This window comes from Chionomys nivalis, chromosome 6 (genome assembly GCF_950005125.1).
Source record: "Chionomys nivalis chromosome 6, mChiNiv1.1, whole genome shotgun sequence".
NCBI lineage: Eukaryota > Metazoa > Chordata > Mammalia > Rodentia > Cricetidae > Chionomys > Chionomys nivalis.
The window spans coordinates 41,431,414-41,450,669 of record NC_080091.1 but is presented as its reverse complement, the minus strand read 5'-3'; the positions used below and the strand labels follow the sequence as shown (position 1 = coordinate 41,450,669).

General features: G+C 52.3%; 1 protein-coding gene across 14 annotated transcripts in view; it reads right to left on the bottom strand.

Annotated features, from left to right (window-relative positions):
- The window catches only part of Ablim2 (actin binding LIM protein family member 2), a 121,812-nt gene extending 105,074 nt beyond the window's left edge, over positions 1-16,738 (bottom strand). For all 14 annotated transcript variants that reach the window (XR_009057243.1, XM_057771499.1, XM_057771490.1 and 11 more), the window contains exon 1: positions 16,584-16,738. Coding sequence is in view for 13 of the 14 variants with exons in the window: in XM_057771499.1 (XP_057627482.1) it covers positions 16,584-16,593 (10 nt within the window). In the remaining variant the exon portion in view is untranslated. The remainder of the gene's footprint in view (positions 1-16,583) is intronic.
- Positions 16,739-19,256: the final 2,518 nt, after the last annotated feature.

Below are 19,256 nucleotides of genomic sequence, written 5' to 3'. Positions count from 1 at the left end.
TGGCCTGCGAGTTGGGGAGGCAGAGGTAGCTGGCCTCTCCCCTCAGCCCTGAGCTGCTGCAGCCCCCAGGATGAGGTGGCCTTTGGGAAACAGGTTCTGTTCCCACCTGACTCTACAGAATTGAAAGCAAAGACTGGCGGCTCCAGGGTTTCCATGCAATTCAAGCCCCTCCTTGCATCTCTGGCTCTCATGGTCTGTGTGGCTCTGGACACTATGGTCACCTGTTCTTAGCCAGGAACTCTCCCAGGGCAGGGACCCTATGTCCTGTCACCACTGCCATATGCTCTACCTCGGGACAACATAGAGGGCCCCCAGTGCCCAGGGAGAGCACTAGTGGTGTTTACGATGACTTTTCACCTCTGGGTGTGGAAGGCATATGGCCCGGTCCCCAGACCTCCCAATCGCCCTCAGTGGTTCTGATCCTGAAGAACCAAGCCTTGAGGCCTTAGCTTCTACAGCCTTAGCAGCTTGGTTCAGTTCCCAGAGGGCTTGCAGAGGCTGCAGCATTTGTAGCTGGCTGTTGGCTCCTGGCAACTCTAGGGCATGGCTGTGGTCACATCGTGGACAGGGAAGGGACCCTTGCCCGTGACAAGTCATGTAGCCCTGGGCTCATGGTTCCTTTCCCCAGCATGCCCCTCAATTAGAGCTGTGGAGCCCCTGGCCCACCGCAGAGTCAGCCTGAGTGGCCCTCAACAACACTCAGGACTGGGAAGAGATGAAGCGTGTGGCCTCGGTACCTGCTTCCCTCCCATCTGTAATGACAAATGCCCAGGTCCTCCCTTCATCACACCAGTTCTTAGTACTGTCCACCCCTCCCTCCCATCTTAAACACGATGTCACCACAGTGGTCCTTGTGGCAGGAGGGGCAGGGCTTGTGGAACATAGAGGTCCTGGACAGACCAGCTGTACCAGCACAGCTCAGGGGACCAGGAATCTGCATTACTGGCGCTCAGGTCATTTGGCTTCTCCTCATCTTTCTCACCTCCCCATGCTCCAGGGTTGGGGACTTCCCTAGACACAGCTTCTCAGGACCAGAGAAGTACAGTGCCCAGCAATGCAAAGACAGACGAGGAGCTCACGAGGCCGATGGCACAAATGAAGCTATTCCACGACATCCTCCTGCAAGGGTGGCTTTTTCTCACTCCTTTGTCTGTCAAGCTTCTATTTGATTGTATACCACCTCCTCCAGGCAGCATGCCAGAATTTCATTGAGATAAGGCTCCACCCACAGCCTCCTTGAGAAGTTCTTTCTCACCATGTGTAGTCAACATATTGTCTGTCTTCCTCAGTGGCTGAGAGCTTCTGGAGGAGGAATGGCATCAGGGACAACTCTGGCCAGGAGTTGACACAGAAGTGACTCTACCAGCTTATCTACAGCCACTGTACTATACTGGCTGTGTTAGGGACCAGTTGCCTAAAGGACACTGTGGGGGAGGGGCTACCTTGTCAGAAGGTGAGATCTGGAAGGCATGCCTGCTGGTATCTGTCCCATCAGCAAGTGTCATGTCCTTCTCAGGCCCACGGATGGCAGACTCAGCTCAAGGGGAGCTGCCGTACATCATAGAACCAGCTGGCTGCCCACCTCAGAGAAATGCCCCACTACCTTAAGCTGCCCAGATCTGAGCAGAGCACTAGTGAGACACACTGAACCTCAGGGTGTGTAGGGGGCTTGGAGTCAGAAAGAGGAGGGGCCTACCTGAGAGCAGACCACCAATGGGAGAGAAACCCCAGAGCCCCTGACATGGGACAAAAATCACCCCCAGACTCTAACTTAGGGTTAGATACAGTTTCTATGGTGCCAGCCAAGGGGACACAGGTCCCATTGCAAGTAAAAGTAAGGACTCACCTTTCCACAGTATATACCAGCACCACAACACATCGGCACCACACACACCAGCACCACAACATACAACAACACACCAGCACCACACACCAGCACCACACACACCAGCACCACACACCAACACCACACACCAGCACCACACACACCAGCACCACACACCAACACCACACACCAGCACCACACACACCAGCACCACACACCAGTACCACACACCAGCACGACAGCACACAAGCACTGCAATGGCTGAAGAACGGGTGTCCCGACCCCTGAGCGCTGGCTCTATCTGTGGGAAGGGGTGGCTGGAGAGAGGAAAGAGTCTGTACAGAAGGATAGCCCAATGCTGAGTGTCACTGGGAAGATTCCTCCCTGACTCAGTGTATCCTCCTATAAAATGGGTGACACCTCAGGGAGGTAAGGTCATCGCTCTGCTATCGATGACCCCCATGCCACCAGCTCACAGGCAGTTTGCTCCACCCATGAGAGGGATACTGTTAGTTACCTCAAATCTGCTACCCAGACTGTATTTCCCATTTTATTCCATCTGAGCCCTCAGCCCACAGGATGGTGCTACCTGTGTTCAGGGTGGGTCTTCCCTCTGCCCATCAGTAAACTCCCTCCCAGATATGCCCCCAGGTGTGTCCCCTGGGTCATTCTAGGCTCTGCTACACATTGGCGGTCAATATCAGTCATTACTGACGGTTTCTATCACACACAGGGCTGCCTCCTCCACTGGCATTAGAGTTGGAAAAGCACAGTGGGAGATGCACATTCTTGGCCTGCAGATCTGAGCCCCACTGCCCAGCCCTACCTGCCACATGACCTTAGGCAGGTGACACTTCCTGTCCACCTGGAGCACAATGCTAGCCAATGGGACTTGGCTCTGTGAAGGTTGGAGGTTGCACCTGCACATGTCCCCAGTGTACCCAGGGCCCTCGGGTGCTATAACGACACAGGCATCAATTGCTATGAGATAAAACAGTGATTCCCTGAGGATCAGCCCGGTCAGCAGCCAGGGTTCTGAGGTTGCCACGCCCAGGGTATATTTAGCTCTCTGCTGAGGCCCTGCCAGGTGTGAGCATTCCATCTGACCAAGGGCACAGAACTTCAGAATGGCAGCAAATTTCTCATCAACAGCGGGGAATTCGCTCCTGCTCAGAAATTCCTCTTTCATTTATAACAGTGGATGCAATCGTCACCAGAGATCATATCACACATGCACTTGGGTCCCTGGGCTGGCCGCATGCCAGGTGGCACTTGGAGTTCTTGCTCTGAAGTGAGTGAATAATGCCCGGGATGGAAAGGCCAACAGCTGCCTTGGACTTCAGGGGAACATCCTCGAGACCAGTCTGGGCAAAGCCGTCAGTCACACGGAGTTAGAGGTAAAAGAAGGGTTGTCATAATGCCGTCATCTAGTGATGGATTTTCCTCTAACATGCTTGTTTTAAATGTACCACTGTGTACAAATGTATATCCTCAATTTTGCCTCTACCACCAGCCATAACTCTAACCTCATTATCATTTTAATGAGTGCATAACATCCCACCCTTGTTTAGAAGTTCTCAGAGCTGTCCAGAGATTCCTGGCAGTCCCAAGAACCTTTTGAGGCTCTAGCAAGCTCAAGACCATTTTGCTACGAAGACTAGAATGTTCTGGCCATTTGTTGATTTGGACAGTATGGTGGTTTGAATCAGAATGGCCCCCCTAGAGTCACAGGAACTGGAACTATTGGGAGCTGTGGCCTTGTTAGAGTAGCTGTGGCCTTGCTGGAGGAGGTGTGTCACTAGGGGGTGGTCTTTGAGGTCTCAGAAGCTCCAGTCAGGGACAGTGGCTCACTGTCTCTTCCTGCTGCCTGCACATCCAGATGCAGAACTCTTAGCTTCCTCTTCTGCAACATGTCTGCCTGTATACCATCATGCTTCCCGCCATGATGATAGTGGACTAAACCTCTGAACCTGAAGGAGGGCCCAATTTAATGTTTTCCCTTATAAGAGTTGCCGTGGTCATCGGGTGGTGGCAGCAGCGCACACCTTTAATCCCAGCACTCAGGACGCAGAGGCAGAGGGATCTCTGTGAGTTCAATGCAAGCCTGGTCTACAAGCGAGTTCCAGAAAAGGCTCCAAAGCTACACACACAGAGAAACCCTGTCTCGAAAAACAAACAAACAAAAAGAGCTGCAGGTTAAGGTGTCTTCACAGCAATAAACTAACAAAACACATACTGAGTGTTCTCAAAAGGTGCATGTGTTGAAGGTTTGATCCCCAGGTGGTCCCATGGAAAGGCAGAATCCTTCCAAGGAGAGACCTAGAAGGAGGTCCTTGGGTCACTAAGGTTAAGCCCCGTCTTCATCTCTTGTCCTATTGATGTGATGGAACACCTTACAAAAGCAACTCAAGTAGTTTCATTCACACATTACAGTCCAGTCCATCAGAGGGGGAGGGGAAGGTGGCTGGAGCTCAAGGCTGCTGGCCACATCGCGTCCACAATTAGCAAACTGCGAGATGTGAATGAGCGATCATAGGGTCAGCGATCAGTCACTTTCTCCAGTTTATACTGTCCAGACCCTCCCTGTCTAAGGTGGGTCTTCCCACACTCTCTAGCACAGATGACCCCCACAGTCCCATCTCCCTGGGGATTTCAGACAATTAATAGTAACTGGCACGGCCTTGGAAGCAGACAGTGAGGTCCCAACCTCTCTGCTTCCTCTTGCTGTTTCACTCTTAGACACGGGTCCCATTATCACCATCGACAACCCATCAGATGTCTAAAAGCAACAGACCTGCCCGCCCAGTGAGGGACCAGTATCTCTAAAACTCCAGATCCAAATAGGTACTTTCTATTCATAAGTTAAACGTCCTCGGATCTATTGTGAGAGCAACAGAAAACTAATAGAAAATTGTCTAAGAGGTCGATTCATGGACTGTGGCTGTACCTAAGGAGGAGGACGAGTGTATGGGCTGGGAAAGGAGTTTGGAAGCCTCTGGAGGAATGGGCTAGAGGAGACCTGGAAAGCTGTTGGAGGAGCTCAGGGGGACCATCCTGGGGAGCTTAGAAGACCAGATACTATAGTGTACAGTGGAGTCTCTGCTGAGGATTCAGATGGAATGGGGATTCTACCCAGAACCGGGCGAGATATCTTTCTTGCTATAGCTCAGCAAAGAATATGGCTGTATTTTTCAATGTCCTGACAGCATGTATGAGGAAAAGCAAGAGGAGAGCAGGCAAGCTTATGTGACAGAAACCATGTCATACAACACAACACCACGCTTTGGCATGGGCATCACTGGCTGTAGCGTGGTAAGTGCAGGCTGTGTTTAGCTAGATTAACAAGAAGAATGAGGAGCAAAGAGGAGCAGAGCAGAAAGATTTAGAAACTTCATCTGGACCAGAAGGAGCCTGTATAAGGTTTTAGCTGATAGACATGACTCCTACAGGGCTCCTGGGGTCCTGAGGGACAGGGGAGTGATCACAGAGGCACTACAGTCACAGAAACCAGAGACATAGAAGGCAAGTCTGTCTTAGAGAACTTCCAGAACAGAATTCTTTCTTGAAAGAGCACCAGGGTGCTCTGTGTGCCCCAGCCCTAAGTTGGACCAACAAGACATCCAGAAGTCACCTCAGCAGTTGTGATCCAAGCCAGCTCTGGCACAACCCCCACCTCACAGATCTTGAACTATCCACAGGATGCTGGTTTCACAGGGGTGCACAATGTGGGGTTATGGATCATAATGGCTTTCACTGGCATGACAGAGGAAGGCCCAGAAAGGCCAGGCCAGTGCTACAGGACTGAAATTCCTGCAAACAGCCTCTGAAAGAGTGTTGCATAGAACCATAAAGTGAAACTGTAGCCTGTGGTGTCCCCAGTCCAGGACCTTATGGATGAAGAGATGCTGACGAAAGCTGCAGGTAGCACAGAACCCCATCAGAGAGAGGCCCTGGGTGCTACAGCCAGCAAGCCAGAGTGCCATGGCTGCCTAAACCCTGGAGGGCCTGCACCCTTCTGCAGTGCACCTCAGATGCTGGCCATGCAGAGTTAGGGTTTCATGTCTGTACTATTGCGTTCTGGTCTTATTTGGGGCCAATAACTTCTATTTTCGTATTCTTCAATTTTAAATAACAATGTTTATCTCAGAAAGTACATTTTTTTTAAAACAAAAAAATCCAGGGGCTCACAGCTTAGAATATCTGAGTCTCATAAACTTTGAACTTGGACTTTTTAATTTTTTGTTTTCCTGTTGTTTTGTTTTTGTTTTTGTTTTGTTTTGTTTTCAAGACAGGGTTTCTCTGTGTAGCCCTGGCTGTCCTGGAATTCACCCTGTAGACCAGACTGGCCTTGAGCTCAGAGATCCACCTCACGGCCACTGCTTCCAGAGTGCTGGGATTAAAGGCGTGTGCTGCCACTGTCCGGTTGAATTTAGGCTTTTTGTTTGGTAGATTTTGTTGTTCTTATTTTGAATTTGGACAAGAAGCACTGGGACAGGCGAGACAGGCTGGGTCTTGGGAACAGAGGGACGTTGTCTGAACCCCGAGGTGGACAGGAAGCTTTGCATCATGCAGGGATGCAGTTTGCTTTGGGGTTTGGGGGTTGTTTTCCCCCTAAGGCCCCAGTGAGGAAGGCCAGGTTCTCAGGTGGCACTATTGAGAGGTGGTGGCAGAATCTTCAGGGACTGTGGCCAAGGGAAGTTCCAGGCCACAGAGAGAGTGCCCTCAAAGCACACAGTGGGGCATCAGCCTCTTCCTTATCCTCTTTTGCTTTCCTGCCACAAGATGAGAAGAATTACTCTGCCAAGGGGCCCCCACCATTGTGCCCACACCCTACCAGAGGCCCCAAAATCCCTGGGACTCCCGTGGAGGGGAGCTCATAGAAGCAGTTTTTGTTTATCAGTGATTGCCATGGGTCCTTTCTGGTGGTGACAGAAGCTGACAATCACCTTCACTGTCTCCTGACTGTAGTGGCCACACGTGTGCTATCACAACCAACTGATCACAGAACCAGACATCAGAGTCTGGTCACCATCTGTGAAGCCGGGTGCTAAGGAGATTCACAAATCTGAAGAGCGACTTTGCACTCACTGACTAAGCTCATGAGTTTGCGCGAGAGCCGTTTATTACACTTTTAATTTAAAGGTTTTAAAAAATTCTGCATTTTAATTGCTAGCTCAGCAACTATCCTTAAATGCAACCCACATAAAAGCACTTCAGGGTCCTCAGCAATGCTGGGCCCTGGAGCACCGGAAGCCTGAGAGATGCTGCTGGCATGGACCTTGGCCTTCATGGCCTGTGATTTCTGCCTGGGTGGACAGTAGATGACATCACGACATCACCCTCCCTCTGTTGTGGCTTCTGATGCCCAGCCCCCAACCATACTCACAGCCGCTCCTAGGCAGCACCTCCCGAGGCAGCACCCCGCTCTCAGAAGTCCTAGGTACTTAAGGCTCAATATGTTTCCCTAACTGCTTCCAAAGAGACAGCCCTATCTACCAGGTATGTACGTGGCAAGCTCAAGGCACACTGGGTGTTTAGATTTCGTGAATTAAGAGACAGATTCTTCACCCTACGAGAAGTCATCCTCACACTCAGACTCTACCTACAACAACAGGAGACGCATCCACCCTAGCCACAGACTGCTGCAGAACCTGTATTGACTAAGAGTCACCAAAAGATGTCATTTTCCTCCTCAAAATATCTGGAAATATTGTACTCATGTGGATAGTGGTGGTTTTGTGGTTTGGATAAGATGCCATGAAGTTGAAATCGATGTCACTCAGGATTATCCGGGTGATATAACACCTGTCCTTTTAAGAAGGAAGCAGGGGGGATTTACACACGCAGGTCACCATGGGAAGATGGAAGAGAGGGTTGCAGGCCCTGGCCTTAGAGACTGAAGTGATGAGGCTACGAGTCATGGAATGGAGATGGTCACCAAATCAGGGAGAGACAAGCTCTGACTATCCTGGGGACTGTGGGCAGCACAGCTACACACTGACGTCAGCCAGGCTGAGCTCCTGGCCTACCGAGTCACGGGTGGACACACCTGTGCTATTCTGCTCGTTCCACTTGGCTCCCAGGGACAACCAACAGCCAGGCACCGCCCTGGACCTTGGCTCTGGGTTACAGTTTCCAGGTGACCAGGACCAGCATGGAAGGACCTGGCTTTAGGTCACCTCCTCTCACCATGAGCATCAAGAGCCAACCAGATCCCACATCTGAGAGAGGGGAGGCCTGAGAACCCAGCAGAACAGAGCTGGGCCCTAAGTCAGGGGTTTAGGGATGAGAGATAAGAGTCTCTGCAGCTCCAGCTCCGCTACACCCTACCCTGAGAACACAGAACCACGGTGAAGAATCTCATCTGGCGTCTATCCTCAGAGGTGCCAGGGACACATAAGCCCCATGGGGGTGTTGGGAGGGCTTCCTGGCAGATGTGATGTTCAAAAGGGCACTGAGGGGTGTGCAGGAGTTGAACTCCATCAAAGCAAGATTCCCCCATAGGGGAAACAGTTTGGGGTGGCTGCAAAAGAGGACTTGAGGGGCAGCAAGGCTGGTTCTTCTGAGACATCTGCCCTGTTGGCTTTCCACGTCCCGTGGCTCATGACCCTTCCTCCGTATTTGGAGCCAGCTGCCCGGGAGCTCCCCTCCTGGCTCTGCTTTGGTTATCACTTTTCCATCTCTTCTAACCTGCCTCGCACCAATGAAGACCCACCCAGGTAACCCAGAATCACGTCCCCATGGTGAGGTCCTCATTTAGTCACATCTGAACACTCCCTCTGCCCATGCAAAGCTGACACAGTGACAACTTCCAGGAATTAGGACAGGAGGCCCCTGGGAGCCGGTATCCAGCCCTCGCATCATCTAAGAAGCATATCAGAGTGTCAGTAGCAGCCCTGGGTTGCACAGCAGCCAGGACCTGACCTGAGTCATCAACAGGGAACTTCATGGGTTCAAAGGCAAGGAGGGAGGTGACGATGTGATAGAGTTGAGGGCTCCATGGTCGTGTGGAGCTGGAGCAGGCCAGAACTTGAGTGGAAAAGCAGCAGAGTCCAGATAAACGGTTGGAGGGGCAGGGAGAAGGTGAGCAGGACCAGCAGTAAGGACAAAAGAACTTGTGAATGAAGGTTTCCAGAACATTTGGAACAGCTCTGAGCTTGAATAGGGGCAGACTTTGATTCTTGGACCTAAGGAAGCCTCAACCAGGCTGAGGCTAGACCCACCAGGCTCTGCCAGAAACACTAGGTGGGAGCAGCCTCAAGGTGACTCCTCCCCTTCCTCTTCCTCTTTCCCCTCTTTCTCTTCCTTCTCTCCCTCTTCCTTCTCCATTTCCACCCCTTCCCTCTCTCCTCTTCTTCCTCTCCCTTTTCCTCCTCTGTGTCCTCCCCACACCCTATAACTCTCTCACCTGTCTCCTCCCCCTCCTTCCTTCTCCCAGCACACTGCCCTGTACCCAGCAGGGGCACCTTCCTTCACCTTGGGGAGTTTTACTTGTCCCACACAAGACAGTGTGGGGTTTAAGCTCTCCCAACCAACTCTGTTCCTAGAGAAGTCACTGTTGAGGAGAAAGACCCCAGTTTATTCATGGGGCTGTGAGAATATTATGTTCCCAGAGGGCTGCAGAAAAATCAAGCCCATCTTCCCTCCTGATGCCCATCCTGAGGTTCCCTCCTGCCTCTCCCCCAACATTCTCTCCCTCTGGCCTCCCATGGTCCCCTGCTAGTTAACACCTCCCTTCTGTACCCACTCTGAATAGAAGTCAAGGCCATTAATGACAAAGGACTGGAAAGTCACAAGTAATCTTGGTGACAGTGAAGCCAGTATTTGGGACTCTGCTTTTGTGCCTACTAAAGCACCAAAGCGGGAGTGGGGACACAGGCTTGAAGGTGTCATTTTCCATGACAGATCTTGCAGACACTGAAACCGCAGAGAATCCGTTTTCTGAGTGACAGAGGAGCCAAGTCCGAGGCAGAACTCAGCTGCACCCACTCAGTCTTCCTCCAGGACAGGTGTCAAGGAGCCACCTCCCTACCAGGAACACTCTAAGAGGCTCAGAGGCTCTGGGAAAGAGTCTGAGGTCTGTCTTGCCCTAGGACAGACTCCTGCAGGCACAGTAGCTTCTATTCCAGCATGCTGACTGACATCACACTGCTGCCTCCCTGTCCCTTCCTGCATCTGGGTGTGAAGATACCAAGGCCCGAAAAGCTCAACTCAGGAGATATGACTCAACGCAGCACACGGGCCTCTGAGGACACAGCAGAGGCATCGCCTAGGCACTCCCTAGAGATCAGAGGTGTAAACAGATCAGAGAGGTGCTGGGCTAGCGGGCAGTCAAAGGAAAGACACGAAGCAAAGTGGCTTAGGAGGTAAGCTGACTTCAGAGGACGACTTCGGGTGTCCCCAAATGGTGCAAGGTGTTTCCGGTGTCCCTACACTCCTGCTTGCAAGTATCCCCAAAAGCTGGTGCTAACTCTGCTCATAGGTGGGCAAACTGAGGCAAAGGGCAATTGGAAGAAAATACCTAACACGGGGGCTTGGAACTCCACTGTGCCATGGGCCCCTATGCTCTCCACTGAGTACCAACTACCTTCAGATGGGGGACTCTTAAGCCATGGAGCAGATGGCATGAGACCCTCTGCTAGCACCCACATGGTGCCTGCCTGGGACACACGTACTCACCATCAGCCAAAGCCCCCAGGCAGACAGCTTCAGGGGCCAGTCCCTGTGCTGAGCCTAACAGCGAAAATAAGGGTCTTAGAATGAAAACCCACCGGCCACCAGCCTTAATCCTTCCTACAGAGTCAAATGGCAGTTACTATATATGCAAGTCAGGAGCCTCTTCCCAGTCCGGCTGTTAGTCCTTCCACATCAGAACCCTAACCCTAACCAAATTGTGAAGGCCAAAATACTTCCCCAGAAAGGAGCCTGGCAACATCAGATGAGGAAGACTGGCAGGCACAGTCACCTGAATGATGCTGGCCTCAGAAGGTGACTTCCTGGCCAGGCATACTCCAAGGGGCCCTTGTTCCTACACACAGGTAAGCTAAGTCACATGGAGGGGCAATTACTTGCCCAAAGTTGCACAAAGGGACACCCTGGCAGGGCAGGGCTGTGGGAACCAGAGGAGAAGTAGGCATTGTGACTACCGGCTTCAAGTGGATAGTGGACTCTGGAGGGCCAAGGCCCTGCATGTATGCTGGGGGTATCTGAGGCAGGTATCAGAGCTGTATATTCAAGAGACCAGGAGTTGAGATGACCTATAGGGGGGCATGTGAGCTGTGCATGGTAAGATCCCTCTCTGGTGGCCAGAGCTGTCAAAGTGTGGATCAATGAATCTAGGGGGAAACTTCACAGAAAGCAGAGGAGGCTGCTGAAGATATGTACTGGCAAGCCCCGTTTCTGGGAAGCTGGAGCAAGGTTCCCTGGCTCAGGTGAGAAGACAGGTACACAAATCCCTCTAAGAAGCTCTGAGGTAATGCCCCAGGATCGGACCTGTGCACACAAAGCTCTCATTCACATCGCCAAGCAACAGAAACTGCCCCAGCTGATGGCAGGGCATACAGGTGGAGGAGGACCAGACACTATCCACTCCATCTGAGACACAGGGAAGCTGGGGCTGAGGCAGGCCCCTTGGGGCTCAAATTCCAGCCCATTCACTTACCAATCCTGTGATCCCAAGTAACTACCAGGACCTGCAAGGCCTCAGTTTCCCTCTGTGTGAGGGAACCCCAGCACTAGGCCTGTGAGGTACGAGGAGGATACAGGAGAAAGCAGATCCCCAGTCTGGCCCGAGGCCCTGAGGAAGTGCCCCGTGAGCACGGCTGCTGAGGTGACATACAAGCCCGTCCGTCCTGCCTGGGTGCTGTGGATACCCTAGAAGCCCCGAGCTGTGTGGTGGTGGAAACATTCCTGGAGTAAACAGAGATGAGGCGCTCCAGTTACTCCGTCAGGGACCAGCAGCCATGAAGCTCTACGCAGTAACTTGGTTGAAGCCCAGCAAGCTTGAAACAGCCAAGAAGCCCCCATCACAGCACATGATAGTGACCAAGTCCAAGTGACCAAGTGCTGACACTGCCTCTCACACTGTCCTCCTGCCGTTGCTGTTTTACCTGCTCCTTGAGGTTCTGCCAGGCAGCTGGTAATGGTACTGAGTGTCTAGTACCGTCAGTCCCCCCAAGACCCTCATATACAATCGGGGAAATACATAGGACGACAGAGGCAAGAAGCCTGCCCAGAAGGCAGGTCGTACCCACCTCCAATGAGGCTGGCACGGCCACAGGAAAGCACAGGAGGGGTATAAGAAGCCTGTGCAGAGGACAACCACAGAGTCTAGAGCAGGTGAGCATGGGGCCAGCATCCCTGAGGCCCAACAGCTGCCAGTGTCAGCAACTGTGGCCTGGCCTAGCCCTGAGAATAGGCCATGGTCCCTTTCAAAGGGTTAGTGACAGGACAGGGCCTTCCTAAGACCTGACCCTCCTCCATCTCACCAATTCAGAGCTCTCCAGCATTGGGCAGGTAGTTTGGGAACATTCAAAGGGTCAGGGGACACTCCCTTTCCTGGGATATTAGAATGGGTTTCCAAAGAGTTCATCAACTTCAAACCTGATTCTAGAAAATACTAAACTACTTCATTAGCAGAAACTTAATTTGGAGTAGCTAGTTTAAGAACTAACCTTGATCATCACAGGGGGGAGGGCGGGGGGAGGTCAGAGCTTGGGGATACAGAGCATATGGAAGCGGAAAGTGCCAGCCCGTGGTCCTCAGAGTCCTGGACAAATGTGACTCCGGACACATTTCAGGGTTGCGAGGGGGAGGGGGAGGATTCATCTCTGTTGCACCTTACCCACCATGGGGTTGTTAGGGGAGACGGAACATAGTGTGTCTGCCTGTGCGCCAAGGACAATGAGATGCCCCTCTGTGCTCTGTGCAAAAGGCAGTGACTCCTACAGAGTGAACAGCCGTTTCCCTGCAATTGTGGGTTTCCAAACCCATGTGCACCATTCCCAGAATCAAAGCAACACTGCTTCCTGCTCTTGAGTCTACATAATGTCACAAAGAGGAGTGGGGCAGTGAGTGGATCTCAGACGCCGCCTCAGACACGCTGGCGATTCTCCTTCTCAGCCTTTCCTCCTTGTGTGGGAGAGCTGAGATCACATGTGATGTGCAGTTTCACTGTCCACTGTTTCTTTTTATTTTTTTTATTTATGTGTGCAAGTGTTTTGTCTGCAAGTATGCTTGTGCACCCCCTGTGTACCTGGTGTCTGAGGAGGCCAGAAGGGAACATCAGATTTCCCTGAGGTCACAGAAGGTTGTGAGCCACTATGTGGGTGATGGGAATCAAACCCTTGTCCTCCCAAAGAGCAGCCAGTGTTCAGCCACCTCTCCAGCTCCCCTCTGCTGTTTTTTAATGAAATTGGCTTCCTTAAACATTCTTCCGCTAATGCTGAGAGGTCATCAGATCCATTGTTCATGCCTCCCACACCCACCTAGGATGCAAGTTTCAAGAAACTGGTAGTTTCCTCATGTTTTTGTTTGCTGCAAAGTCTCAGAGCCTGAAGCGGTGAAGGAACACGGTAGGCACCTAGTAAATATTTCCAGGATGAGGGCATGATGTCTGGCATTCTTTGTTCACCACCGTGGCTGGTGACCTGTTCTGCTATGTTAGTGGTGCCCAAGCAGACAGCTTGTGGCCACATGCTGCCCACTCCTGGGATAGGAGGAGTGAATGACACATTCCAAGTGTGTTAGATGGTTGTATCAAATACTCTCCTTGGTCCTGGAAGGGTGCCTGTCCGTCTCCAGTCCTCATTGCCCCATGTGGGGGTGGGTATATCCGGAGCATCCTCAGGTCCCTTCCAGCTGCCTACACAGCATCCATGGGAGTAAAAGGTAGAGCTGAACCAGGCTCCCAGGCCTCCACTTGTTGTGAACTGAATTCACATAGTATAGTCCTGACCACAATGCCTTAGTCTGTGGCTGTATGAGGGGATGAGGCTTTGACAGAGGTCACCAAGATAAAATTAGGTCACCCTTGTACCCTCATCCAACCAGCATGGTGTCCTGAGAAGAGGAGGAGAGAGGACACAGACACACAGAGGGACAACTCTGTAAGGACATAGGGAGGGGATGCTGTCTACAAGCCAAGAAGAGAGAAATCAGTCTGTTGATGCCTTGATCTTGGTTGTTTGGGCTCCAGCAACATCCAAAAATAACTTTCTCCATAAAGCCCCTGATCTGTGGCACCTAGTTACAGAATCAATTACATAGAGACACAGAAACAGTTTTACAGACACACAGATAGACACACAGACACACACACACACACACGGTATATACATTTATTTTCCTCAGCTTAGTTAGCCCTATAGTTACCCCCAGGGACATGTAGGTTTAGCAACTACACAGGCCTTACTCAAGACCCTGTGCCTGTTGGCAGAGCCAGCACAGGGTTCATCAGGTCTGAACCAGTTTAGATGCCTTCCCGGCCTCCTTACCCCCACTGTGGTCACATGTGTTCCAATGCAAAGAAGCAACCTCTGCTCCCAATACCACCTTCCAGTCTCATCGTCTGAGGGCTATCACTGCACACACTGCTATAGAGATACCTCCAATAGTTGGTGAAATCAAGGCACAGAGAACTGCATGACTAGTGTATTGATCTGGATCAAGACCTGACTGCCATGGAATACCATCTCCTTGTACCTTGCTGCAGTGTTCTGTAAGCCTTTCCCTGGCCACTTGAGACTAACAGGCAAACACAGCCAGTGTGGCATCCACAGGCCTCAGTGCCCCACCAGAACCAGCATGGAGTAGCACTGTGCTGTCAGACCCCAGCAGCGCCCACTCTGTCCTCACCACAACTGGGAAGGCACCTAGCCCAGGAGGCTGTACGGGATACCAGGAACACCATCACCTGCCTGTCTGGGCATAGTCAGGACCAGTATCACTCCATGACACCTGTCTGTGCCAGGTTCCAGAATGATGCCAGCCTTTCCCAGGGAGGCACAGGGGAGTCTTTCCCTGTTGACAGTGAATGTTCCTGAGCTGCCGGATGTACACTGCAGCCACACACTGGAACCTCGGCGCCTCTGTCCACTCTCCTCTACTGTAAACGTACCGTGTGTGTAGTAGGCTGGCTAGAGCCAACACATGAGAGACAGGTGAGCCAGACAATACTTGAGCTCCATTTCCAAAAGGAACCCAGGTCACCCAGCAATGACAACGACCGTCCACACTCCTGAGGGGCTGCTGTGTGCAGAGATTTCTCACGTAGAGGGTAACCGAAGTTCCAGATGAGCAGGCCAAGACTGGGAAGACGCCCCAGTGCTAGGATCACCAGACACAGACCACAGCTCAAAACCCAGTCTCCTTGCCATAACAACCAGTCTTCCTCCCCTGGGGACAAAAACTACAAATGCAGGGAGTGGGCACCTGTGCTTCCTCTGGGGCTCCTGATTACAGGAGGACGAGAAGTATCAATTATGGTCTGGAAACATGAAATTACCCTACGTGCACCCAGCCATTATCCCCACCACCATTAGATAAATGTCTGGAGGCCCTGCCAAGTCTGGGGATGGCCGCCCCATATACCCCCAGGTAACAGGAGGGCTCCCACTTCCCATGCCACTTGCTCTTAGTTACTCTCAACACCCACTGCAGAAGTTCCTCCTTCCTTGGCTAGGAGGGAGAGGGGACAGTTTTCCAGAGGAGGGACTCCAGGTTGAAAGCCTACAGTCAGCAGTCCCCAAGCTCATTCCCTCCCTGCCCACTTTCTCCCAGAGGAAGTAGCTGGACATATTGGTTTATACAATGTGGCCAAGGGCCATACTGCTGTCAGTAGCAACTTGGGCTTGGGGGAAGCATACTGGAATCAAGGAGCCCTAGGTTCAAATCTCTATCATTTGCCAGAACTCAAGTCATTGGAGTCTGGCCATAGCTCCTGGAAATGGAGGCCTGCCCCTCTCTGCTAGGAAATGAAAGGATCAGCCCTTCCCACAGGCCACACTCATAAGGCTCAGATGGGTGCACCCTGAGGTGATGTGCAGACGCTCCCGCGTCTGAGTCAAAGCCTTCCAGCTCTAGATCTCAGTTTCTCTCTGAGCACAGGCACTGCTGGGCTGCAGGGATGTGGGATTTTCCAGCAACGCACAGAGGCTGTCAGATCCCTGTGGGTGGGTGCAGCGGGAGAAGCAGGGCTGAGACACTCAGGACTGAGGGGCTAGAAGGACAACGCGCGCAGACAGTGCCGAGACTGACACACATACAGGCTCTGGCACTCAGATCTGCAGCAGCGAAGCTGGAGCGCTCAGGGTCTGCCAGACGCCACCACCCAGGCTCTGCGGGAACCGCGCAAGGGCGGAGTCCCCTGCTGCACAGCTCCGCCTGTCATCACACCTCTCTCCACGGTTAGGACTGCGATGACCCAGGGCCTCTTAATGGCACCCACGTCCCTTTACTGAAGCAACCTGGAACCCCCCACAGAGAAGCAAGGAGTGGCGCCTGCCAGACATTTCTGCGCAGCTACCCTAGCTGGCACGGTGGGAAGGGTTTCTGGCGCACGCCACGGAACTCCGCGACCCGGCTCAGGGAGAGGGACTGAAGGCCGGGCTTTCGGGGCTGCACACCCTGGAGCAAAAGTTGGGTGGAGCCGCTGTACTCAGGGCACTGCAGTGCAGGTGCAACCTGATGGCCACCCAGTCCTCGAAACCCTGCCAGGACTGCAGCTCGGAACCCGCGGATCCCCAGTCTCAGCACTCACCTGCACTCATGTCAGCGGCAGCTCCTAGTAGGGCGGTCCCCGCTCTGCGACAGCCCGACAACTGGGCCCGCAGGTGCGGCGCTTGCAGGATCCTTTGCGCTCCTGTGGCCAGAGGCTCAGAGCACAGTACCCTCTGCCTGCAGCGCCACCGCAGCTCGGGGCTCCCGTCCCGCCCCCTAGCCCCGCCCCTCAACTAGGCCCCTCCCCTTGTCGAGTCGCGGAGGGTCGCACCCTGGGATGTGTAGGCGCCGCGCCCCCGCAGCCCGCCTGCGTGACACCGCGGTTAGATGTGAGGACTACAAGTCCCAGTAGGCTATGCGGTTCGCGCAGGCGCAGGCTGGCGGTAACGCAGGTGCCCTCCAGCACCTGCTTCTGGAGCTCTGCAGAGCTGTCAACCGGTCTAAAGGACAAGACTGTGGCTCATTTCAGTACCGGGAGCGAGACGAGGGAGGCGCAGGGAAAAAGGATCTTGGAGTAACTCTTCTGGAGTGATGGAAGGTCTCAGAACCATATCTTCTCTTCCTTCCCAGTACACAGAAAGAGGGAACTGAGGTGGGGCAGGGGGAGCGGGCCGGGGAAGCAGACCAGGAGCAGTATTTAATGACACACACCCCCCAAGGCGAGGTTCTAACGGGTTGGGATTCCGGCACAGGTGTACGGACTCCTTGTCTAAGCGGTTGGCCACCTCGCCTTACGCCCAGGCGTCGCTCTTACGGCTCGGCTGACGCTGGGTGGTGCACACTGAGAAGACTCTGGCACATCCTACTCTCTAGCCATCCTGCCCACACGGTGACCGATACCCTTGTGACGTCAGGCGTCCAGAAGAGAGCAGGGCGTGGAAACAGACTGAAAGGAGAGCCTGCATAGGGAGGCACAGGTGGATTCTGCCGTGCGCTGGCAGTGACAACAGGTGGGCACAAGAGCCCGAGAGGAGACGGGCTAGAGAGAAGAGAGAGCACGGATGCGCAGGGCCCAGAGTGGAAGCATGCAGGACGTGGCACTGAATGGAGAGGCACAGGCCAGGGGCGTTTGGCCCGGATTAGGGCTGTTCGAAGTAATACTGAGACAGAAGCAGAAATGCCTCTCCGGCGATCAGTATCATCCATCTATTTCAAAGGGGACCAGGAGGCCAGAGGCTCTGGTGAAACCTTGAGGGGAGCTGCACATTCCTCCACATCCTGTAAACCAGGAGACCCTGCTGGCAGCTGTGCTTCAGCAACAGGTGCCCACCAAGAGCACAAAGAGCGGGACTGACTCTGGGATCTTTTGCCCAGAAAACCAAATCACCCAGGAAGTTGATAACCAAGGTAGGGTTGGCCCAGCAGCAACTTATTCATGCACAGAATTCTGTAGGGCTGGATCTGACTTGTAGCAAATCAGTCAATTTGAATAGATTAAATTTAGACCTTGTTCTGGGTCTGCAGGGTTATGACCCATGGGTGATCTCAGCTACTTGCTTTCTCTCAGTACCTCAGTTTCCTCACCTTTTAAGTCACAGTTAATACCCTTGGCTTAAATTAGTAATACAGAGAAAACTGTTCAAAGCTACTAGCCTAGAGCCAATACTGAATAAACAATAGTCAAGATGACAGTAAATGTGGGGTAAATGTGGGCCCATCACCCTCCCTCAAAGGATGGGCCAATTTCACAGGGATCCATTCATGATTTCAGTCAACAATGACTTGGGAAAATCAAGTCCCATGATTCACCGTTACCAAGTCCCGCTGCTGCTGTTTGAGCAGCCAACCTGGAGAGGGCGCCGAAGGCTTCAAAGAGGGCACAGGAAGCTCTCCACATCCTTAACAGCCGGACCAAGACCCTCCCACTGACCAATAAGACTCAGGGATGTTGTAGGGAGGCTGCTTGTTTGTCCTGACCGCCCAGAAACAAAATAACGACACAGAAACTCTATTATTTAAAACACTGCTTGACCCATTAGCTCTAACTTCTTATTGGCTAACTCTTACAACTTAATTTAACCCATTCCTAGTAATCCATGTATCGCCACGAGGCTGTGGCTTACCAGGTAAAGTTCTGGGCATCTGTGTCTGGTGGGGCTACATGGCTTCTCTCTGACTCTGCCTCCTTTCTTCCAGCATTCAGCTTAGTTTTACCACCTAGCTCTGTTCCACTATAGCTCTGCTATAGGCCTAAAGCCATTCCTTTATTTATCAATGGTAATCACAACATACAGAAGGAATCCCACATCACCTTCCCTTTTCTGTTTAAATAAAAAGGAAGGTTTTAACTTCAACACAGTAAAATTACATAACTCGTTTCTATTAATCTGTGTATTGCCACATGGCTGTGGTTTACCGGCTAAAGTTCCAACCAGCATCTGTCTCTGGTGGTTCCATGGTATCTCTCTGTCTCCATCATTCTTTCTCCTGGCATTCAGTTTAGTTTTCCTCACCTTGCTAAGTTCTGCCCTGCTATAGGTCCAAAGCAGTTTCTTTATTCATTAATGGTAATCACAGCATACAGAAGGAAATCCCGCATCACAGGGGCAGATGCAGATCAAATGTGGGAGACACATTCTTGAATATCAAGCCTCCAGAACCATGAGACCTCTATTTTTTTTTTTTTTTTTTTTTTTTTTTTTTTTGGTTTTTCGAGACAGGGTTTCTCTGTGGCTTTGGAGCCTGTTCTGGAACTAGCTCTGTAGACCAGGCT